Below are 25,037 nucleotides of genomic sequence, written 5' to 3'. Positions count from 1 at the left end.
GAGCCAGCTAGTACCTCCTCTTAGGGCAATGACAGAGGCCACAATGCTAGACTTGCAACTGAGATAGAAACTATGGTGCACATAACAACCTCAAGAACGTGCAACCATGTGTGGGCATGAACCATCCATGCATTTGCAGAAATGAATGAACAAAAAGAGGGGATAATGAAACTATTTCCTCAGGAGTTAGCACATAAAATCCACCTCTGACTTCATAAGTCAGGTAACCATACTTCCTGTCTGCCAGGGACACTTCCTCTTGATGCTCATTGTGATGGCGTCCCATGTGGTTTTCTTTCTTATTTTAAGTTTTCTTGTATATTTTTTAAATTTATAACAAAGTATTATCATTAGAACTTTATTTTTGAAAATAGGTTTTAAAAGAACTATTTAATAAATAGACAAATATAATAAAAACTTGTTCAATAAATATTTCAAAAAGTTATAATAATTTTAATTATTTTATCTACTTCCACCACCTCTCACTCTTAAAAGTATCCTGGATTTGACAATAAATAATGCCACTGTGCTCATAAGGCACTTATTTTCAGTGCTATATTTGTTATTTATAGTGGACTCTATTATTCCTTATTGTGAGATTAGATAGATAATAGATGATAGATAGATAGATAGATAGATAGATAGATAGATAGACAGACAGACAGAGAGTGAGAGAGAGCTCCCATAAGATAATATATTCCTTGGTCTCATAGCCTTCATAGTTTTCTTTCTAGTATCCCTCAAAATTAGGAGACATGAATTTTTAAAAATGATTTATATGAACCTCTTTCCCAACAAAGAAAGTCAACAGAGAAGATGTTTAGATGTTCTATAGTATTACAGTCTAGTCTAAACATTTAGCATTTCATTATACGTATTTTCTTAATACATCACCTAGCCACCCAAACTTTGCTCCTTCGTTCATCTTCCTTCCCTGGCCATCTGTAAGTTTTCCTGCTAAATGTTTCTTTACATTCTTTTTTTCAGCCCTACTAGCAATGCCTTTGTTCAGGCCCAAATGATCCATCTCTTAGAATACTATAATAACATCCTAAAAAATTCAGCCTATTTCTATTAAACTTTGTCTTCTTCAAAGCCATCACTACAATAACCATTAAACTCTAAGCTAAGCAAGGCTATCACTTCCCTTCTTAAAACCTTCTCAAAAGATTAAGAACAGAATTACCATATGACCCAGCAATCCCTCTTCTGGGTATCTACCCAAAAAATCTGAAAACATTTATCCATAAAGACATATGTGCTCTAATGTTCATTGCAGCTTTAGTCACGGTGGCCAAGACATGGAAACAACCAAAGTGTCCTTCGATAGATGATTGGCTAAAGAAGATGTAGTATATATACACAATGGAATATTACTCTGCCATTAGAAAAGATGAAATACTGCCATTTGCAACAACATGGATGGATCTTGAGATTATTATGCTAAGAGAAATAAATCAGACAGAAAAAGTTGAGAAACATATGACTTCACTCATATGTGGGATATAAAACTGAAAGCAACAAAAGGAACAAGACAAACAAAGAAACAGAAACTCATAGACATGGAAAACAGTTCAGTGGTTACCAGAGGGTAAAGAGAGGGGAATGGTAGATGAGGGAAAAGGGGATCATATATATGGTGATGGAAGGAGAACTGACTCTGGGTGGTGAACACACAATGGGATGTATAGATGATGTATTACAGAATTATACACCTGAAACCTATGTAATTTTACTAACAGTTGTCACCCCAATAAAATGAAAACAAACAAAAACAACCTTCTAATGACTAATCAACTGGATAAAGTACAAGCTCCTTAACTGAGCATAGAACACCCTGCTATTCTCATCTCTCACAACTTCATAGTTTGAAACTTGGCTCCAGGAACCCTGAATTTCTTACATTTCCACCCTGCATTCTCCCTCTCTGATCTCATATACACCATGCTCTTCCATGTTCTTTGTCCTTTGCCCCTGCTTTCTCCTCTGCTATGATTACTCTCCGCTCGTTTCCTCACTTCCTCTGACCAACTTATGCATCTTGAACACTTCCACACATGACTGATTACCTTGGAATTCATTCCCACAGAGCCTGGAAGTAGCATCAGAGTCCTTTATACAGAAAGTACACATCAACTGACTAGAGTTGGCAACACAGATAAAATTGTCTTGTGTTCCCTGTTCTAAATTATTGCTTTACTTCACCTATTTTATTTACTAGCAAAAACTTGATGCCAATGAGTTTGTTAAATAGCATCAAAGACTCTAAAATGGTAGATTGAAGAACTGAATGGGTTTGATCATCGATCAGTAAAAAGCATATGAAGGATTATCAGACCTCACACTATCAGGAACCAGCAGTAAAAAGATTCAGAATAAAAGGGTGGGGGTGGGGTGGGGAAGAGACAATTTGTTCTTTCTCAACTGAAACCTGACCAGGAGGTGAAACATTATGAATGTGCTCCAGTATCAGACGTTAAGCACTCTATAAATGCTTCTAGAGAGCACACAAGCCAAACTAATGTACCATAAGAATGGGGGAAAGTAAACTAGAAATGAATCAAATATTTTGGAAATTCTGAGCAAATTTAGTGGTAAACAAAAGAAACGTGAAAGCCAATGGCCTGCTTTTATTGTGTACTGCCAAGTCTTCTGGAAATCTTAACTTTGAGATCCAGAAAACAGCACGTAAGGGGAATGAGGCAATACATGTTTATTTTATAGTCAGTCCTCTTTCACATATGAGTTCTCATTATGCTTTCCATAATCATAATTCTGACAACTGTAAGCTACTTATTTTGACATCCTAAACCTTCAGACACATAAACTCCAGCAGTTGTTTGGGTTAACTGAAGCCTCGTTACGTATTTCTCCCCGAAGTTTTGGAACAAAATCTACAAAGTTTCCCATGACAAATGAAAAAATTGTAACGATTAAACAACTTTATTCCAATAATACTATCCTTCTTTTCTTTCTCCTCCCCTTCTCCCCTCCCGTCCCCTCTCCTTTTGTGACACCAAAGCAAATTAATGATTTTGGAGTCTGCATTTTATGATGATGTTACTGATTTTCTCAGTTGATCAATATGTGGAACTTGCGCAAAGTTAGGAAAATCAAGATATGTGTCAGCATCAATCAAAAATTATTTTCTTTTAGGCTGGATTGTGGATATTTTTTCTGTTCTGTTCACTCCTGTGTTATTTTCTATCAAACAGAATATGCTGACTTTTTTATTTGGAAAGTTAAATGAAAACTAACTTTTAAAAACCTCGTTCCTTGCAAATCCCTTTCCTTTGTACCATCCTTTTACTCAAATCAGCCACAACTATAGAATGATTTCTCATGTCTCCTTTCTGGGGTACATTGAGTGTTTCACTTAATTTTACATAGAGATGTTTTTGTGGTTATAATATCTTGCTTTTTTATGACCCATATTTTAAATGCATCATGCCTATATTTAAAGAGGGACATATAATTGTCATCCCTGACAGCAGAGCTTACAAAAAGTTAAAAAACAAGGAAGGGAGGGAATCTCATCTTCCAGACAACTGTTTTCCATTCCCTGAATTTAAAGGATATATTTAATGAGATAAGAGTATTTTTTGCCTGAAATCCAAGGTCATTTGATTAAAAATGGGGAAAAATGAAAAAGTTAAAGGCTATAGAGAAACAAAACTAAACTCAAATATAGGATTCACCAGAATTGCCTGATGCTAATTTGTTAATGCCTCTGTCCTTTAAATTGCATATCTGTAAATTAGGGATAATATGGTCTATGCTACAGGGTCATTGTCAAAGTTAGAGGAATTATATAGAGATAACTTACCATAGTTCATGATATATAGTAATTACTTAGTAAATTGAAGCTATTATACATGAACTCAACAACTATTTTTGAGCACCTTCTAAATTCCAGGTTCTAATCACCAGATACAGAAACAAATAAAACAGACAAAAATATCCAACGTTTATGGATAGTGATAAGTCCCATGGAGAAAAACAAAGGCAAAAAAGAGTGAGAAGAAGCCATGAAGGGGCCTTTGTGATTTTCAATAGAGTTGTCAAGTACGCTTCATGGAAAAGGTGACATTCAAGAGAAGTACGAAAGAGCCTAGAAATGAGGGAAATGAAGATTTACATTTCTAAATGGGCAGCTCCATAGCAAAATGACAACTTGGAAAAGCACTCATCATCATCATGAATTCATGATGGCTTGTCCTTCTGACTGAGCCCCTTTTAAATGAAACACAAATCCTAACCTGAGACCCCTGGGCTTCCCCAGATAGAAAATCTGCAGGTGAAGAAAATGGAAGATTAAATACTGTTGAGCTCTCTCCTCTCATTCAGTTTCTGTCTGTTCTTGCTTCATATCTCATATTGAAATATACGTGAATTCTTGAGATTATAAGCAGGAAAAAAAATTATTATATGTTGTGTTAATATTATTGTCTGCCTTGTTCTCTCTACTAGAATATCACACACACACACACACACACACACACACACGCACAAGTTGTTTCTAGGGAGAAAAGCTGCCCATACAACTGTGCTTAGTGATGAAAAATAATTTCAGCTATGTGTTTGCCACCAGAGTAAGAACAATCTGATTTTGAGCTGCAGTGGGAAAGATAGAAGATTCTTAGATTCTTGACAAGATCACTTCTTTTCTTTCTCTCTCTCTTTCTTTTCCCTACCCTGGTGCCTCAGAGTTGAAGCAGTTCTGTCAGTATGGGAAAATTAGAATATTGAAATAGCTGTAGGGTCTCAGAAAGGGGATTATAAATATAAATTCTGAGTCAAAAGGGCATTGTCATTTGCTTTCATGTTTCTTCTGGCTGGTGGCCCAGGAACAATACTGCCGGAATGTTTCGCAACTGCTGGAGGCCTAAGAAAAGCCATGCTACGGAAATGTACTAAGAAATACAAATGTCGAGAAAATGCCTCAAAGGGTGCTGAACACTGAAGTGTAGAGATATTTGATAGACAACTCAAAAAAGACTGAATTTTGCCTTAACTTTTAATTTATAATTAAAAAAAATTAGTTTCAGGTATTTTTAAACACAGATGCTTGACTGCTACTTCAGTACATACATAGAGAGATAAATGATATACACACACTACTGTAATGTTTAAAAGTTACATTGAGTTACCTTTAATGAAGTGTTAAAGTTCTTCTACCTTCTTCATGCCCAATGACAGGATTTACAATATGAAACTACTTGAACTGGCAAACGTAGTGCAAGATAATCATGTAGTTGGTGTGACTGCATCAGTATCAGTGCGCATGCACTCGCTTGCACGCTCTGCACCATCGTCTCACGGGCTGTCTCTCACTCTGCCCCTCTCTCTCAAATACCTTCATGATCTCCCTTCTAAGCTCCACTCCATTGGCCCACCATGTTAATAGCATTTAAAACACAAATGTTGCTGAGGAAAATTATTAGTCATTTATACCCTAATGTGACTAGAATCTGAGAGCCTGTTGTCCTTGTGGAATAAGAAGCAAGAAATAACGAAAAACATCAAGTAGTGCAAGAAACAGACAGCAGATAGCCGCCATCCTTTGGTCAGCCTCACCCTCACGCTCATGGCTAACAGGTACTCTGAGCAGCTGTGGGAGAATCTATGGGCTCTGAACAAAAGCTCTGCTAAGCTATAACACAGGCGAGACTGTTCTTAACACATTTCTACAGGTCTAATACTATTAATATTACTGGTGAGTCAAAAAATGGCCTCGAAGAAAAACTGTCATGAAAGCATATGTGTCAGGACAGTGCTTTGGGCATCACTCAAACACCTGAAGAAGCTGTCAGAAGCCAGTGAGTCTACTCTTTATCATCATCTCTCATCAACTATAAAATTAGAGTTTTAATTGAGTTTATTTTTCATGTCCTACAGAAAACTTGAGACATAGACAAAAGTATAAAGTAGAAAATCAATATCTGACTACTAGAAAAAGCAAGAGTTAATGTTTGGTTTATTTCCTCTTAAGCTTTTTTTTTTTTTTTTTCTTTGAGCAAATAATTTTCTTTAGTTTACACAGGTGAGATCATTTTATATATACGTATATATAATTTGGACTTTCTTAACTAAGAGTTAAACCATGAATATATCAAAATTTATTTGGCTGTGTTATTTATAGTGGTAACACTATATTCTCTAAAAATATGTGCAATGCTTAATTTAATTATTAACCTTTCATATGTGATATAAAATATAAATGTATACATTTATATGTGAATCTATTAATATATATTTATATATGGAAATATATTTTACACAGTTTTAGATAGGTAGGTTGATAGTTATAATTGGTTTTAATTTTTTTTTTTTTGCTATTATGAGGAACCTGACAATGAGCCACAAATTTTTTGCAAAAGTCTTTTTTTTCAGATGAATTGCAAGAACTAGAATTAATGATTAGAATGAGTCCCTTGATCTTTAGTGCTATGAAACAAAATTAAACAAAAAAACCCTGCCTAAGGTGCCAGCTGCTGAGAAAGGATGCAGGCTGAAGAATTATAGCACATTCTTCGAAGTCCTGGGCTAGCAAGTCCAGTCCAGTTGCTGGAGGCCTTGGAGGTGGGGGTCAGGGGTCCAGAGTAGGTGGGGAGGAGGGGTGTACGGGAGTGCAGGAGGAGGGGTGGAAGCAGCAGTTGGGGCTGTGGTAGGGCAGCAGGGGAGTGGCTATTTACCAAGTATGTCAATATTTTAACAACCAGCATGACCAGGCCTTTGAGCATGAAATCACTATCAGAATTGTTCTTGACACAATGTCACATTACTTTCAGGAACATTTTGTTTCATTTCCTACCCTTACCTTTTGTACATGAAAGCTTTTATAGGGCTATAACCTCTTCACTACTGCATATTGGCTTTCTAAATCATCTCATATTGTTCTCAGTAAATACTTGAACTTTTCTTCAATTTTCTTATATTTTGTATTAAATATGTTATTAGCTACCTAATCAATTTATTATTATTATTATTTCTACCAATTTGTTACAGTTACTAGAGACTAAGCTACAGAAGACCATGGGTAGAGACCCAGTCTCTAGAACATCCAAACCCCTTGGGGCATTATTAGGTTCAGAATGTATAAAATGAAGATGACAACAGACTTCCCCCCAACACCAAGGTTGCATGAATGTTTGTATTGAATCACAAAGTTTTACTCAATAGTGTATGTCAGTGGAAGCCTAATCACTAACTAAGAGACTATGTCCCAAACTGGCATAAGAACTGGCAAGGTACAAATTTGTCCTTCAGCAAAATTACAGATAACCAAATGCCAGGGACTTCCAAGTACATTGTAAGTAATCAAAACTGTGCATGAAAACACTCAAATGTTAACAACGACAGCAAAAAATGTAGATCTGCCACTGCTTTTTACCTATGTCACCTGATCCAGGCCATTACTGAGTTCTTATTACTTCTAAAGCTGTACAACTGAGTTTATTTGCTTTTCTAAGTATACAGTCATTTAAGGTGCAAATGACAGTTTTGTCTTAACTCTGCTCATTATCCCCTGTTATCCTGTTTCAAGCCTGACTGAATTAGCCCAAATGATCTTGTTTACTCTGGTTTTAATGACAATGGTTCCAGGGTTGTAGCACGTGTTCAGTTCTCTCAAATCTGAAATGTATCTGTCTTTAACAATAATTTCATGTTCACTGCAAGTTTTAAATACAATACAATGAGGTACACTATTTTTTGGTAAATTTATATATGGAAAGTAGCTTATGTTTTAAATAACAGAGTTGTGAATGTCTTTAACAATACTTTATATCTGAGGCCCCAAATGAGGGTTACCTGAAGTAGACCATCCTAAATCCTGTTTTATTAGTGAATCATAATCACTAGAGTACATATCCTTTTAATAATGGAGTAACTGCTAGTATGCTGCATATAAGTAAAACAATTCTTACTTATTTCAAGTTATAAGCAATTAGAATGAAGACTAAAAATTCTCTGCGTATCTAACAGTCCCATATAGAGTCCACTTCCTTAATGTAACCAAACATGGGGCTAGCCACACCAATGCCTACCTCTTTCTAGAACGTTACTCATAAAACATAAATATTTTGGACTGAAAAAGCACATTTAACAGCCCAGCCACCCAAGAAACCAGTGCCTAAGTCCCTTTCACAGCATGTCTGAAAAGTATTTTTCCAGCTTCTGCTGACATTCCTAGAGTGACAGGTAGCTCTTTACCTCCCAAGCTGTGTACTTTCATTTCTGGACAGGTTTGATCATTAGTAAATTCTAATACGGAACCAAGAAATCAATCTCTCTTTCAACCACTGGCCCATTAGGGGCAAATGTTTTGTAGTTTGATCAACAGGAAATATTTCAATATGGCAGTAAGCACATTCATATTCTTATTTTTCTGGGCAAAAATTCCCTCAATACCCTATATTTCTCCAGTCATTCCTAATTTGCTTATATAGATTGTTGGCTTATTCTGAACCACTAGAAAACATTAACCTTTGCTTCTTACCACCTTCTGGCTTCTAAACCTGACCCACTGGCTCGCTCTTCCATTTCCAGCCCTAATTATTTGTAGCTTAGAAAACAAAACCTCTGTGTCACTCTAACATGCCATTTATGGAAAAAGAAGATTAATAATCTAATAAAATTAATTTTTCAAATATCCAGTCATTACTAAGTACCTAATCTCTCCTTTACCAAGTTAACAATTAACTATTATATCTGTTTAGTACAATTTGTTGGACTGGACCAATAAATATAGAGAGAATATATAAATTCAAGAGACCTGAGTTTTGTTCTGACTTGGTGGTTCTAAGGTTTCTTATTTGTAAATTGAGTATGTTGATGGTCTTCTATTTTTTAACCTCTGTAGGAACGCTGGTGTCCCTATATTACAGAACAAGAAAACCACATAACTGCTGTCAACAACCAAAAATTGTTATGAGAAAGTTCAAACCACCAATACTTCATATGTGAGTCGCTTTAGTGGATTAAAAATCTATGTAATATACTATTATATAGGGCATAGCAATTAAATCGGTACACAACAGGTTAATATGAATAGAAGTGGGAAGCTGGATAAAGTGAGATTATTTGAGTTCTAATCCTGTTTAATCCCCATAAAATTTTCTGGCATTTAAATATAAGAACTGAACAGAGCAGCAGATAAAATGATTCTCCTTTAAGCAGAGCCCACAGCAAAGGGAATACATTGCCCGTTACTGCTTTCAGGAATATTTTTCTAGGTGTAAATGTATGCACTGTAAATTAATAGCATTCTCCCTCACCAAAAAAAAGTATGAGTTTTTTTTCTCTATGTACCATCTAGACAACACTCACTAAAAGTTGAATAATAATGAAGCCCCATTGAGTGGTTTAATTTTAGGAAGCATCAATGCCTAAGATGGACCCAAAAGCATATTCTATGAGATTTCAAATACAGTGCAATTGCTCTCAATATCTAAAACCAGTTGCTGAAATGAAAATGGTATGAATACTTTGAGACCTGGAATAAGGCAATCTTGCCTGCTCATTGTATTTCATTAAAGCTCATATACACACACAACTTTATACTTCCCAGTCTGGCCTCTGTAAAAACTATGCGGTCTGCATTTCTGTTCATGATTTGTTTTTCTTCTGCTTTTCTCTCTTTCCTTTTTTGAGTTCACATATTTCATACATTTTCCTAACATTAAACATATAATCTATAGATAGCAGTACTGTTTATCAATTGTATTTACTGATGTAGTAGATTACTTAAAGATGACATAAAAAGTTTCCCACCGATGTCCTTTCTTTTCAACTGCTCAGAGCCCTAATAATTGCTTGGCTTCTGACTTGAAATTGCCAAAAACCTTTCAAATATTTACATTGTCTCTTAAACTATGGAACCTCTCTCCACACAAACATCAACCTCTACAGAAGAGAGTCAGAAGACAGAAAGAGTACATATGCACCACCTGCTCACGTTTCTGAAAAGAAAATCAAATAGGCCACCAAAGAAAATGAGCACTAAGTGACATAAAAGCACCAATTTCACATAGGAAAGTTTTGTTTGTTGCTTTTGGTATGTTTTTCCATTGTGGTGGGGAGGAGTGGTAGCACTGTTATGAATGCAGAAAGAATATTTACACCAAAGGCATGCAGAATATGATCTGCAGGTTTCTGGGCAACCAAGAAGATCTAGGAAGTAAAACGAAAGAGAACTATAAGCTAAGACTGAAGCAGATTCCGGTAAGATGCATTATGGGAGCTGAGCCAAAGGTACCAGAGAAGGCCAACGACCTTGTTTACCAGGCATTGGAGTTCAGTGACTGATTTGGAAGGGTAGTCAAGCCACAGACTTGACTCTTAGCAAAGAGTCTTTTGCTTTGACTCTTAGCAAAAGTCGCAGACACACTGTAGACTGTGGAACATATAGGGCGACCACTTCTCTAGGCAAGAATAGGAAATTCCTCGCTGTATAGTAATATGTTGTTCTTTTGCCCAGTGCTTGAAGTTAGGCAATAACAGGTTATCAGATAAGTATGCCCCAGTGGGTACATGAGCCCTCAAGCTGAGTGCTCATATGAGTGGGGTTTCCTCTCCCCTACAAAATACTGCTCTTCCAGGCCAGGGACACCTAGACCTCGAGATTTTTAAATGTATGACTTTTGATTTCATGTAGCTTATTTTAGCAGTGAAAGCTAAGCATAGCTTGAATTTTTCTTGGAGTTATTATATTTCTGATCAATTTCTCATGAAGAGTAACCTTAATGGGCACCCACATTCTCCCCAAGGCAGAGCCTGCTTTTAATACAATGTTAGGGTTCAGTCAAAACTCCAAGTATTGTTCCCTTTGTTTTGATAAGTTCTCTATATTAGCTCCTATGTGCACCTTTATGTAAAGAATAACTGTGTGGGCCAAATGTTCCTTTCTCTAGATAGCTTATAAGCATCTGGATAAATTTACATTAGAAATTCAATTAACTTTATATTAGAAGGTCAATTAACTTGGCCACGATAGAGATTGTTTTAATTACTTTCCTTGTACGTCTTCTCTTCTTCTCCAAGCACAAGTGACCATATCAAATGATAGTCTCATTGCCTGTCGTTTGCCTGAAACTCATGTGCAAAACACCCTGGAAGTGACTGTCTTGGTTAAATGAATTATTATTAGAGCACTCTTTGGGCAATTCATCACTCTTATAATCCTTAGGACTTAAAATACCAAGTAAGCAATAATAGAGTATTTCAGTTTAAACACTCTCTATAAGATCATTCGCGATAATATCCTTTATTATTTGTCCTTGTTGGTTTCTATTTTATTGGTGAAAGATGATAAAGTAAAATGATTTTAAAGGTTAGTCCTTATTACATTATAGCGCAGTATATTTTATGAGAAATGAACAAACGATGACATGGAAAAAGTATCTATCCCATTCCATTAGAAGGCTCTTGGTTATCCTTGTGTTAATATGGGCCACAATTTACTCATTCATATGGTGCTAGAACTCTTATACTTAAGAGGCTCAAGAGGTTACCACATACCACTATGTAACAAATGGTATTGCAATATCCACTAGTTACTAAGTGGTAACAAATACTAAGCCATCACTCAGTGATTATTCCAAAAGAAAACAATAAAAAGGGAGGAAGGAAAGAAGGGAGGGAGGGAGGAAGAGAATAAGAAAGAGAGGGAGAAAGGAAGACAGAAATAATACATATGACTACATTTTACATATTAATACATTAACTCAGACCTCCAGATGACCAGCAACTTAAAAATAAAGAAAACACAACTCAGGAGTTGGATCTGAAGCAAAGCCTGGGGATGGATTTTTTTTTTATTTTTGCAGAAGATCAGCCTGCACCTTACAGGAACAGTAGTAGTGTGCTAATCACTTTATAAATGTTATTTCTATAATTCTTACTATAACTTTATGTTATATAATTCATTGTCCCCGTAAGAAAACTGAAGCCTGTGTTTCAGCCAAGGTCACACAGTTCATTGGTGGCAGAGTCAGAAACTATGCCCACATCAATCTGCCTTCCCAGACTTTCCATTTTCCCCTAAGATAAAAGCACTGGCTCTAAGAGTAATGAGACCATGAAAAGCTTAGAAAAGGAGGCTGGGGAGTGTGCTGAATGTTTAGAGGGAAGTTTTGGAACTGAATCAGAGGAAGGGAGTAGTTTAGGCAAGTGCAGCTCAAAGAGTGGGGTCACAAGCATATAAATTAACTACATCATTAAGCATATTTCCCCCCATAGCAATAGTTTCTCAATGGAGGGAGCTGTGCACTTATTTACATTTCAGTGCACACTTCTTATCTTTTTGTGGACCGGTAACAGTTTGCAAACCAGCAAGCAGTCCAAGGACCACACTTTAAGCTTAAGAAATTTCTTATGAAATTTTCTTTTTCTGTGAACAGTTAAATCATTTTGGATAAAAGTTATCCAAATATATCCTGTATGTTTTTCCATTTATAAAAAAGAAAGCCACCTCTTCTCTACATTACAGAGAGTAACAGAGGTTGATGTCCTAAACCCTGTAAATCTATGGGGTATTAATCTGAGTTGAAGTGGTATTACTCTTACTAGTTTTAATAAGCTAATGTCTTCCAAATGCAAAGCAAAATAGTTTTCCCAAAGAATGAACAATATTGCCATCAAACAGAATCATGCTTACATAAAGTGAAAGACGCATTTTAAAATGTGTTATTCATACCTGCACCTCCGCCAATGCTTAGAATCTTAATTTCTGATTTTGTGTCTCCAATCCTGGAAAAAAAAAAAAAAATGATGTCGTTTAAGAAAAATGTGCTAGGTACTTGGTATAATTTGATTATCAAATCTAGTTGAGAGAACAGACTATAATTATAGTGAATAAAAATTAGGCTAACATAAAAGATTCCATTAATTCAGTAGTTATATTAATATCTTTAGAAATCTTTAGAAATATAGGTTTCATTCATTAACAATCTTGAACTGGTCAACTTTTAAAATACAGTATAAATATCTCAGAATAAACCATTTGTTTAGAATTTATTTGGAGAAAAAGAACAGAAAAAGTGGGCCTTTGAGTCTGGTGATATAATTAGCCATTCACTGTATATGGGGAAAAGGCTAAGGTGATTCATATTATCTGTGTGATACCTTCCTTCTTTTCCTTCCTTCTTGTTAACTTCTTTTCAGTGAACAAGTGTTTATTAAATATTTACTATGTGCCTATTCTAGGTATTGAGAATATAAAAATGAAGAAGATACTTCTTTGTTCTCAAGTGAAATGTGAGATAATAAAGCCAAACATTATGACTCTAGTACAAGAAATAGAGTGGGATTGATGGACTGGAAAACAACAGTATGATTTGCTTTAGACTGATGTAAAGGGGTCAGAAAAAAGTATGAGTGCACAATGACTGCCAAATTTCCAGCGTGGATGACTTGGTGAAACATGGAGCTAAAAATTGTGCTGGAGAATATAGTTTGATGGCAAGTTTACATTTTGTTAGGGTTTTGTTTGTCTGTTTTGTTTTGATAAATCTGAACTCAACAGAAATCTGGATATGTAAGATTTAATCTGGGTGGGAGAGATCAGCATCAAAGATATATTCTGGAGGATTGTTGTCATAAAGTAATGGTCAAAATTAGGAGAGTAGATGCCATCACCCAAGGATATTGCAAATGGAAGAGCAGTGGGGTGATGATGCAGTACGAACTTTTAAAAGTCACTGGATTATGGGAAATACACAAAGAAGACAGAGGAAAACAGTAAAGCTCAGAGAGATGATAGGAATATTAGAGAAGGAGAAAGCCATCTGTAGTGTCAAAAGTAGTGGAGTATACTGCTAAAAAATAAAAAAGGAAATATCTCCATTGAATTTGGCAACATGAATATCTTTGAAAATAGCAGTTTTAAGAGAAGGTTGAGGGCAGAAGTCAAATAGCAGAGGGATTAAAAATGAACTTGATAAAGAGGAAGAAGACCTAGAGAGTGCTGAAAATAGGATGAAAGAGTGAGAAGAAAAAGGTGACTATTAGAGGGGAGACATGAACTCAAAGGATGTTATTTGTTTGTTCAGGCGTTAGGATGGTAAACAAGTCTGTTCTTTTGCTAAAGTGGAAGAGCCTGCACAGAGTAATAGGATGAAGACAGGTTAAAGCAAGGTTCTTAAGGAAACTGGAAAGCATAGAGTCAAGCACACCTATGAATGAGTTGCCTTCCTTAGTTCTAATTATCTTCCATCTCATAATCATGAGTCTTAATATACCCATTCCTATCTAAGCTCTTGGTTAATTCTTAAAAATGCTTGTCTGTGGATAGTACAGTGAGGCTATGGCGCAGAGCACCCACATTGAAATTCCAGTTTACTGATATGTTTGTTACCTTGAGCAAGTTATTTAACTTCTCTGCATCTTTATTACCTCTGAAATAGAATAATAATACCATCTACCTTATAGGATTGTAATAATGGTATCTAACTCATGGAGGAGTTATGAGCATTAAATTATTTAATTCATCTAAATCTCTTGGAAATTGGGTCGGCTCATGATAAGCATACAACATATATTAGCAACTATTATTATTCCAGGTATAGCTAAGGGATTTACATGAATTAACTCTTTGAATCCTCACAACTCTTCTGTGAGTTACTATTATCCCATTTCATATATTGTAATAACTAATAATTATTGAAAACTTACTATTTTCCAGGCAAGGATCTAAATGCATTACGTATAACAACAGCAAAAACATTTACTATTTACAGCTACATACTGTAACTCTCCCCATCCCACTCTTCACTTCCAGATAGGGGACTGAAGAAGTCTTCCCTAGAAAAACAAGCTATCTCAGGGAGTAAACTTGCATATATTGACACCTGAGAATCTCCCAACAAACAGCTGAGTCCACATCCAATTGCAACAATGAGCTATCCACTCAACAAACTTTTCCCTTACATACACAAGGAGGATCTGAATCACTTTTGAGAGCCTCATTATTTGATTGGATGGACAACCAAGTCTAATCAAATAGCTGGGGAGCTCTCCTAACATGAGAGACAGAGACCAAAAGAAACAAAAACAGAATTCAACATGCAGAGAAAAATGGGCAATTTTATAACAGATAAAAGAAGGAACTACACGTTTGAAAGGTGAACAGGATGTGAACAGGATGCTATAAAAATATAACATTTGGAAACTAAAAATATAATAGCAAAAAATTAACAGAAGAGCTAAAAGAAAAAAATACAGAAAATTGGAAATACAAGAAAATTAAGGAATCAATTCAGAAGGACTGGTGTTTGATGAATACAAGTTCCAGAAAGAAAAAAAAGAGAGGGGAGGAATGAGTGAAAAATACCGAAGTTTCCTTGAAGGATCTAAAGGTCCATTGAAATGGCGCAGGCAATACCAACAAAAATGGGTGAAAAGGACCCACACCACAACCCATTATCTTAAAATTTTATAATACTAGATAGAGAAGATCCTAAAAGCTTCTACGTAGGAAAAACAAAAACAAAAAAAAAACAATAAAAAGGTCATAAGCCAAAGATGATAAATTTGAATGGTACTGGATTTCTCAACAATAACTCTAGTAGCTAAAAAACAATGGAAGGATACCTTTAAATCTCTGATATAAAATCATTTCAGCATAGTCTTATACCTAGTCAAACCACCAAACAAAGATGAGCATGGAGTGAAGGCATTTTTAAATATACAAAGACTCAAAAAGTTTACCTCCCATGTAAATTTTTCTTGGGAAGCTGTTAAACGATTAATTGAAGAAAAAAAGAAAGAAAAAAAAGAAAAAAAAGAAAAAAAGCCAAGACAAAGGAAACCAAGAAAAGAAGGGCCTAAGTCCCAGAATCAGGGAATCCAATACTAGAGAGAGGAGAAGAGAATTTCTAGAACATGAAATAAATTCCCTTATCTATAATTGTATAGCAGGCCAAGGGCAAATCACCACAGACTGGGGAAAAAAGAACAGAGAACACAAGAAAAGATGTTCCCCTAGGAAAAATTAACAGCCTACTTGATTTGTTGGACTATATTGAGAGGAGATTAATACTTCTGCTTGTTGAGGTATAAATAATGATAGGTACATAGAAAACTACGAAGAAGCTAAAATTAAAACAATAGTTAACTCTAGGTAAAACAACAAAAAGTACATAAAAGGGAATGTAATTGTAGTATAGTGTATTGTTCAATTATAAATAATATGTATAGAGGTAAAATGATATAACACTCAAATTATCTATACAAAAATTTTGAAATACATTCACATGATAAAGGAGGAAATGTGCATGTTTATTTAGCTATTTTAATACAATAAACTTAGAGAAGAATAACATGTTATTTAGAATTACGATAGAAAATTCCATAAAAAACAACTAAAAGATTTGAGTGTTGAAAGTAGTTGCTTCTGGAGAGTGGGAGTCAGGGATGGGATTGGGTAGGGCATGGAACCAGTGTTTTTGTTGCTGTTGTTGTTATAAGCTTTTTAGAACCATTTGACCTTCAAAAAAATTGTTGGAATAAAAAATTAGGCAGGCATATCGCCTACATGTAACTTAGAAAAAACTTTAAGCAGCAATTTGAAGGTGCTTCAGCTAACTCTCATTCCAAACATCACCTTCAGGAAAAAAATTACTTTTTGAATAAATGATACTTTGATGTAGATCATTCCTAATTATAATGCAAAATTAGTTATGCCTTTGGAAGTTCTTCAGAACAAATTCTACATTCAATATTTCCAATTAGATTGTATACACCTTGAAGATGGGGGGTCATCATTTATTATGTTATATCCATCCATGGTGTTTCTTCAAACCAAACTGATGGCTAAAGAAAACCAAGTACATGGATAAGCTATAGACATGAACACAGATATATAGTTCTGCAAAAGAACTCAGAAATTAACTCATTACCTTTAATTTTAGAAGTGAACAAAAAGACCCGAAAGAGTAAACTATAATTAGTTTCCGGATAAGAAGTTTGCTGCCTGCTTTGATTTTTGCATTATTATTACTTTTTAATTATTAATAAGTTATATAATACTCTAGTTTTAAAAAACACATAAATTGTATGTCAACTATAATTGAAAACATTTTTTAAGTTGAGAAGAAACACATCTAAAAACTGAACCATGAAAAACAGAAAGGGAAATAATTCCATACACATCCAACAATGTCTGCTGTGGTCAGGCAGAAGTACTGTACTATCCTGGTGAGAGACTTTCAAGCCTGTGAGAGAGAAAGCCAGCAAAAGATAAAATATCAGTTCTTTTGCTGTTGCAAATTGGATCTACAGTCACTCATTTCTTCCTACTAGTTTCCCATCATTATTTCCTGAAGCAGAGTAAGTTACAGCAATCCACCCCTAGATAAGTGATTTGATTATCTTTAGCATGTGGAATCTGTTACTCTCATAATGCTTATCAGCCCTGGCACAAATTGAACACATTAATCACCAAAAAAAGTAGTCTGCAAGAAGGATAGGAACTAGTGAGTTTCACTGATAATGGGAAAATGCATTTTTTAGGGCCACATTGGTAATATTAAGTTGAATGGAAAAGACAATTTTCATTTTATTTTATTTTGGAGTGTGATAACAATAGTAATGGATAAGGAAAATGAATTTAAATGGATATTAGAACTGAGAGGTACCCGCTCAATCCTCAGGGGCAAATAGTATTTGGTAATTATATTTGATTCTAATGAAAAGAATATTAGACTCCACTTGGGACTTTTTTGAATGCACAATTTAGAGGAGGGCTGAAAAATCTGAGCTCAGAGGTTTGCATCTAATCTTTTCCCAGATGAACATGAATTTGTGCCTTGAAATGGTTAAAGCTTATCTCCATGCAGCTGGAAATGCTGCACAAATAGGAACCTTTGAATGTTTAAAGCAAATGTCTAACTAAAGCACCACAGGAAAAGGGGCCTGGGGCGGGGGCGGGCGAGGCGGGAGCCTGGTTTGCTATCAGTAGCAGGTTCTTTTCCCCTCGCCCAGCCTGCAGGGCTGGGCTCCACTCATCTGTCACTGAAAAGAAAGCAGGGAGGCTGGTCCCTTTGACAAAAACGTCCTTTTTTGTTACCTTGCTATTATGCCTGGCAGCTTCTCGTCCAGGAATTCCTGCATGCACTGGTGCTCCGTGGAATTGTTGAGAAACCTCCGAAAGGATTCAACATATCTGCTGTGGTCAGAAAACAAACTCCTCATGGAAGATGCCATATTTGGTTTTCTGAGGAAGAGAGGGAGGGAGGGAAGGTTTAACTTCCCCTGTCCTTCTCTTCCCGGTTCCCTGTTTCTCTCCCCACCCCCACCAATTTGTATCCAAAAAAAAAAAAAGCTAGCTTGAATTTAACATGCAAGGGAATGGCGAGTGTGCAAAGGTCGATATTAAGTCAGTCTTTGTGTGGGGTTTTACACTGATACTTGAACGCCTACACAGTTTTTTTTTTTTACAAGAATTGGAGGTAGTAGAGCCAGGCAGTAAATCCTCTGCTGAAGCTTGTTTCAAAACTCAAAGTTCAGAGAGTTGAAAAAACAAACTACATTCTAATCACTTCCTGTTTTTGTCAGCAGCTGCCACAAGTAAGTTCCAAGTGGGAAAGGGGCTGCGTTAAGGGCCAGAAGTGACACATACAGGAATAATCATGGCAGCTATAAAGCTGCCAAGTGCTTTCTGATACCTATAGCTGCTGAAATCTTTGACATAAGACTATCATTTACCTCCCTGCTTTCTATAGGAGAGTTTCATGCCTTCATATCCCTCAGCAGTTCATCTTTAAACTCATCTGCTGCATTTCTTCAACTACTGATTAATTCATTGTGAGTTAGAAAGTCTCTTTAAATTAAGCCATCAGAGAACTATTAGCTAGAAGGTCTCAGAAGCCTATGGGGGGAGATGAAGGAAGAGCCTTATGGCAGGAATGAAGGGCACCTGGGGAAAAGCTGAGTCCATTGGAAGCTTTCCTAAGTGCTTCTGAATGTGGGATCATACGCAGATACTTAGGGTTCATAAGCCTTTGGAGGTCCAGTGGTATCACCAATCAAAAGACCCAGAGTGTTAGAATCTCCATACCCTGGGCCTTTTACCGGGCGGGGCCATTAAGGAAGCCATCCTTTATCCAACATAGGATTTTTAATAATAGTATCCAATTCATGGAAGAGTTGTGAGAATTAAGTGTGTTAATTCGTGTACATCTCTTAGAAATGTGTCTGCCTATACCATTCTCTACCTCTGATTCAGTTCCAAAACTGCCCTCTAAGCATTCAGCACACCCCGAACCCCTCTTTTATAGGCATTTTGTGGTCTCACTACTTTTAGAGCTAGAGCTTTTATTCCAGGGTAAGGAAGTCTGGAAAGGCACGTTGATATGGGTGTCGTTTCTGACTCTGCCACTAATGAATTGTGTGACCTTGGCTGAAACAAAAGCTTCAGTTTGCTCATCAGTCAAATGGGAACAATAAATAACAATTATATAGATAACATTTACAAAGTGGTTAGCACATTATTATTGCTCCTGTAAGGTGCAGGCTGGTCTCTTCTGCAATAATAAAACAACAAAAAAGTTGTTTTATTTATAGACATTGAAAATTGAGTTTCATATCATTTTCACATGTCATGAAATATGACTCTTTGGATATTTTTAAATCATTTAAAAATATAAAAGTTACTTTTAGTTCTTGGGCTGCACAAAAACCGGTGCTGGGCTGGGTTTGGCCCATGAACCCTAAATGACCAACTCCTAATCTAGCTTCTAGGCCTCCATACAAACACTACTTAACTCCAATCTCTATCCAACCAACCTCACCTTCCTCACACTGATGCCCCAAGCTTTTGTTTTTTCTGTTACCATCTTCGACTCTTCTCTTTAGAACTCAATCCAAATCACTCATATATTCAGCCACTAAACAAATATTTTAAGGGTCTATTGGGTGTTATTCTGTTGAGAAGAAATATCCTTGACCTTATCTTAACAAGTTCCTACTAAAACCTACATTTAACTAAGACTCACTCTTCTCCTCAGTCTATCACCTGCCTTGCTTGTCAAATATTCTTCAAGTTTGCCCTTCATGTGAGTCTCATTAAACATTTCCTTTCCATTATCATTGCTTCCAACCTACTTAAGATTCTCTTTTTTCACTTGTGCTATTTTTCTTACTGGCCTTCCTTTGTTAGGAATGATGCAGATCCTAGCCAATTTTTTATTGTCACCACCAAATTCAGTTTTTTAAAGCACAATTTTGATAAAGTCACTCCTCTCCCCTCAGATGTTTACCGTGTCCCCACTGTCTCCCAAGTTAAGTCCAAGATTTATTTTGTGACTGCCCCCCCTTCCCCAAATCATCTGGATGATGTTCCATTTTCCTTTAGACTTGCCGTTGCATCGTTTCAAACTGTACTGCTTATCTGGCTATATCCCTACGCTTTCCTGCCTACAGTCTGTCCTCATAATAGTTCTTTCTTCTATAATGCTCCTCTTACCTCACTGAAAATTTTCCCATTCTTCATGTGTTACCATGAAGCCTTCCATATTTCCCTCAAAAAGATTAGCCCTCATGCTCTTAACTTCTGAGTCTCTTGCAATTTTGATAGCATTCGTCCTTGTGCTATAATTTATTAATATATTTGCCTTATTGTTACCAAACTCAAAGAGTTTGTTTGCGTGCATGCATTAAAGCCCGTGAGACAGGGACAGGAGTTTGCAGCAAAGAAATACAGGTTTATTTAAGGAAATGGTGCTAAGCCTGGAGATACAGATGAGCTAGCACTCTTAAGACGTGGTTCCCCGATGACCTATAGAAGATAGCTTAAATAAGTGAAAAATCATTAGTCTTGATAGGTAAGGGAGGTGGGTCATGGGCTCTACTGATTGGTAGGGGCTCGGGTGGGAGACAGTGATGATTGTGTCAGGTCCTGATGTGAGTCCTGGTGTCATTCTGAGTGGTTTCGAGGGGATGTGGCCAGTAGGGTCATTCCTCCTTCATGGGTCTGGAGCTGAAATACAACTGAGGTTAAGATGTTATCTTCAGTTTGACCAAAACTCTGTTTCTGTGATCAACAGACCTGAGGCTTTCTTCCTAAGACTGATGCTGACCGGAATCTGATGTCCTCAGGGCATGATGATTAAGGGAGTGGACGTGCAGTATGTGCCAAGGTGGAAGGGTAAGGACAGAAAAGAAGAAATGAGTCAGAGTGCTAGGTATCAGACTAGACAAGTCCAGTTTGCATTAAGAAGGAAGAAGAGAAGAAGTCATTTTAAAGAAGTGAAGTTTTTGCATGGTTACATTATCTGCCCTGCTGATCCCCATATGATTGGTAGCTCATAAAGACCGGAACTGAATCACAACTATTTCCCCTGATGTGTGCTTCCCCCACAGTAGGCTTTCTGTTATTTTAAATGGTTAAAATTGTGCTTGATCACTTGCCCTATTGAGATGCCCTCCACCATCAGATGTTCTTCATCCTTCTCATTATTGGGCAACTCTGAGTGTTTTTAATACAACTATAATTCCATTTATTGAGTACTTATTATGTGCCAGGAACTGTGTGGATCGTTTCAAATTTAGTATTTTAGTATTTTCACTTTGCAGTACCTCTGTGAGCTTGCCTATTTTACAGATGAGAACACTGAGATTCTGAGAGGTTGGGTCTTTCGCTCCAGGACTCATGATTGGGCACCAGCAGGCCTGGGCATGTAATTCTAGTCCATCAAATCCCAAGGCCAGTGCTTTCACAAGTCTTTATATTCAGCCCAGATCTGCCCCCGTCCATAACTTTTAGGTAGTATTCCTATGTCTGATTGCTTAAACTAAATAGAATGATTTGAATTCCTTCCTAATATACCACCCATTGAAAATTTGGAATTGGCTCATAGGACAGCCCTACTCCCAAATGTGTCTCTTCCATAGTTTCATAATTCTTAGTCCATTCGGACTGCTATTAAAAAACAAACAAACAAAGCCAGAAAAACCAACCAAACAAACAAACAAAACATAGACTGGATGGCTTAAACAACAAACATTTAGTTTTCATAGTTCTGGAGGCTGGGAAGTCTGAAATCAAGGTGCCAGCAGGTTCGGTGTCTGGTGAGAGTCTGTTTCTGTTCTTAGCCATTTTCTCACTGTTTCCTCACATATTGAAAGGGGCAGAAAAGCTCTCTGAAATCTCTTTTGTGAGAGCACTTAATCTTATTCATGAGGGCTGTACCCTCATGATTTAATCCTCTTCCAAAGGTCCCCACCTCCTAATACCATCACATTGGGGGTTAAAGTTTCAACATATAATTTTGAGGGTACACAAATAGTTCATGGTAGTTCCCAATTATTTCCTTCACTGTGTAGCTTTATATAATCTATTATGCTGGTCTACTCCTTTGGGCAAACTCTGCTTTGTCAGGGTTCCTTTAAAAAATGGTGTTTTGAAATAAACACAATATCCCAAAGGTTGCTTAAACAGTATAGACTGCTACTGTTGAGCTTAGACTAAACTAGTGTTTCCCAACAATGTTCTGTCCAACCCAAGTTCTTTCCAATGTTACTAAGTGTGCTACAAAAATGGGTTTTATGGTCAAATAATGTAGAAAGTACTGTATTTAATAGCTTCTGGATATTCATAATGCTCATTAACCTATTAAAGTTGCATGAAACCTTTGCGACATGTTGAAATGAAGATACACTATGTCTGTGGCATTTCTTTGATTAGTCTTTGGCCCCTTTAAAAAGAAAAAGAGGAACTCTTGTTGCTTTCATCATAATTTTTACTTGACTGCTGGTTTCAGCAATCAGACCTTCCTTTTAAAATTGCATATAGAATATCTGTTTCATAACCCATAATGCATTCCTAATGTCCATGGGGATTAAAACATCTAGCGGGGTGGTTGGAATTACTCAATTTTGAGAATCCTCTTTTACCCTCTTTTTTGAAAATTGGAGCAATGATCTAGCAGATCGATCGTTTGCCAAGACTGCTTGGAGGTTACTGGCAATAACATCAGTATTGCTTTTATAAATTATTATAGTACTTTGGCATGTGATTCTTCTAGGCCTTGGGAGATTGTCTAATTTAGAATTCTTAGATATTATCTTACCTGTTTGGGCTTCTTTCCTCTGTTACCTACCGTTTATTAAGCTTTTACTGTGTCAGAGTGCATTCCATACATTATCTCATTTAATACTCCTAACCCTCTGGGAATCGAACTATTGATATCATCAAGCAAGACTCAGAGGAAATAAGTTGTATAAGATCATATAAGTCATGTGAAAAGATTATGGATTCAAATATATATATTTTTAACTCTATGGAATTTTTTATATTTTAAGTTACATTATATTATCTCTCATCACTTTCCAACATGAAGATTATTTTCCAGAAAAGACTGGAACAAATTAAAAATGGAGTAATTCTGTATGCTTCTGATCACCTATTGATATATAATTGGCCCTTTGTTTCTGTAGGTTTTGCATTCGCCGATTCAACCAACCACTGATTGAAAATATTTGGGGGGAAAAATCTCAGAAAGTTATAAAGCAAAACTTGAATTTGCCATGCACCAAGCACTATGCTGAAACCATTTGAATGAAGTGATATGTAGGCATACCCTGCTATAGCCTATATGCAAATATAGATTATATGCAACTAATATGCTATTTTATATAATATGCTATTTAACAGCATATTATATATAATACCCTATAATAATATGCTATTTTGACCATTTGTGGATTTTGGTATCCCCAGGGTGTCTTGGAACCAATGTCCCAAGATACCTAGGGATGACTGTAATACTATTCATGCTAGGTCAAAAAGTATAGGGTTTCCCTTGTTTGTTCATATTGCTCTGTATCTACTATACCAAAAAATGGACAAATGAACAAAAGAGAAGAATAAATAGAAAAATCCTAAGGACCCATTTTATTGTACATAGCATCGTTCAGCTATCTTCATTTACCCTGGTCTCTAGTCTTCTGAACATTGTTCTTATTGGCCTGGCTTTGTATCTTTAATTATATGCCCATAGCATAACATATATGTATATGAAATAGGCACTATTGTTAAATTATCTTAATCAAATAGTTAGAAGAGTCTCATTTTATTTTTTCTTGACAAGAAAGGAAGGAGGAAGTTATTTTATACAAATTGATTAGTTCACTTAATGTGCTGGTTTGTTTGAAACTTAGCAATAGGTTGACTCACCTGTAGTCTTGAAGGGAGGTTTGAAATCATAGTATAGTAGACCCCCTTATCCATGGGGGATATGTTCCAAGACTCCAGTGGATGCCTGAAACCCATATATACTATGTTTTTGTCTATACATACCAACCTATGATAAAGTTCAGTTTATAAATTAGACACAGCAAGAGATGAGCAAGTATAATAGTGAAATAGACGGCTACTAAGTAATAGTAAAATAGGTGACTAACCAGTGGGTACAATATGCAACATGGATACACTGGACAAAGACATGATTCACATCCTGGGGAGGATGGAGCGGGATGGTGTGAGATTTCATCAAGCTACTCAGAATGGTGTGCAATTTAAAACTTATGAATTGTTTATTTCTGGAATTTTCCATTTAATATTTTCAGATAATGGTTGACTGCAGGTAACTGAAATTGCGTAAAGTGAAACCGCAAATAAGGGAGACTACTGTATATAAAATTTTAGAGCTTGATTAGACTGGTAATTTCACGCAAATATGATAGATATCAGGAATCTTATGTTCAATAGGACATTTGTCTTAAGTTTCTTATAAGTGTAGAAACAGGCCCAGGAGACCTGAGTGCTATACAGGCTTAGCCTCATACTCAATAAACGACACTGGGTAAATTAAGTAACTGCTCTAAACTTCTTCTCCCCTTTCCCATTCCTACCCAGCTGTATATAAATATGGAGAAAGAAGGTAGACTAGATGATCGTTAAGTTTCCTTGAAATTATACTTAGTCTTCATCTTTTAAAAAAGATAAATTAACTGTGAGTTTTTAAAACAAAAAGTAGATATATTCATAACTAGTAGAGGCGTTGTATCCAAAGACTCAGTAAATCATAAATGATAAC

General features: G+C 36.1%; 1 protein-coding gene and 1 long non-coding RNA gene across 3 annotated transcripts in view; one reads left to right on the top strand and one right to left on the bottom strand.

Annotated features, from left to right (window-relative positions):
- The window catches only part of HNMT (histamine N-methyltransferase), a 35,640-nt gene extending 17,347 nt beyond the window's left edge, over nucleotides 1–18,293 (bottom strand). The window contains exons 1-2 of the mRNA XM_074335751.2: nucleotides 18,068–18,293; nucleotides 12,698–12,750 (exon numbers count right to left, since the gene is read on the bottom strand). Of these exons, the coding sequence (XP_074191852.2) occupies nucleotides 12,698–12,750; nucleotides 18,068–18,204 (190 nt within the window). The 5' untranslated portion in view covers nucleotides 18,205–18,293. The remainder of the gene's footprint in view (nucleotides 1–12,697; nucleotides 12,751–18,067) is intronic.
- A 2,688-nt stretch (nucleotides 18,294–20,981) lies between these two features.
- The window catches only part of LOC109458701 (uncharacterized), a 256,457-nt gene continuing 252,401 nt past the window's right edge, over nucleotides 20,982–25,037 (top strand). The window contains exon 1 of one of the 2 annotated variants that reach the window (XR_012497479.2): nucleotides 20,982–21,145. This is a non-coding gene — a long non-coding RNA (uncharacterized LOC109458701). The remainder of the gene's footprint in view (nucleotides 21,146–25,037) is intronic. The other variant, XR_016019616.1, reaches the window with a different exon arrangement.

Source organism: Rhinolophus sinicus, chromosome 17, assembly GCF_057876585.1.
Source record: "Rhinolophus sinicus isolate RSI-liver-muscle chromosome 17, RSI-T2T, whole genome shotgun sequence".
In the NCBI taxonomy this organism is placed as follows: domain Eukaryota; kingdom Metazoa; phylum Chordata; class Mammalia; order Chiroptera; family Rhinolophidae; genus Rhinolophus; species Rhinolophus sinicus.
The sequence above is the reverse complement of the archived record's forward strand: the minus strand, read 5'-3'. Positions and strand labels throughout refer to the sequence as shown.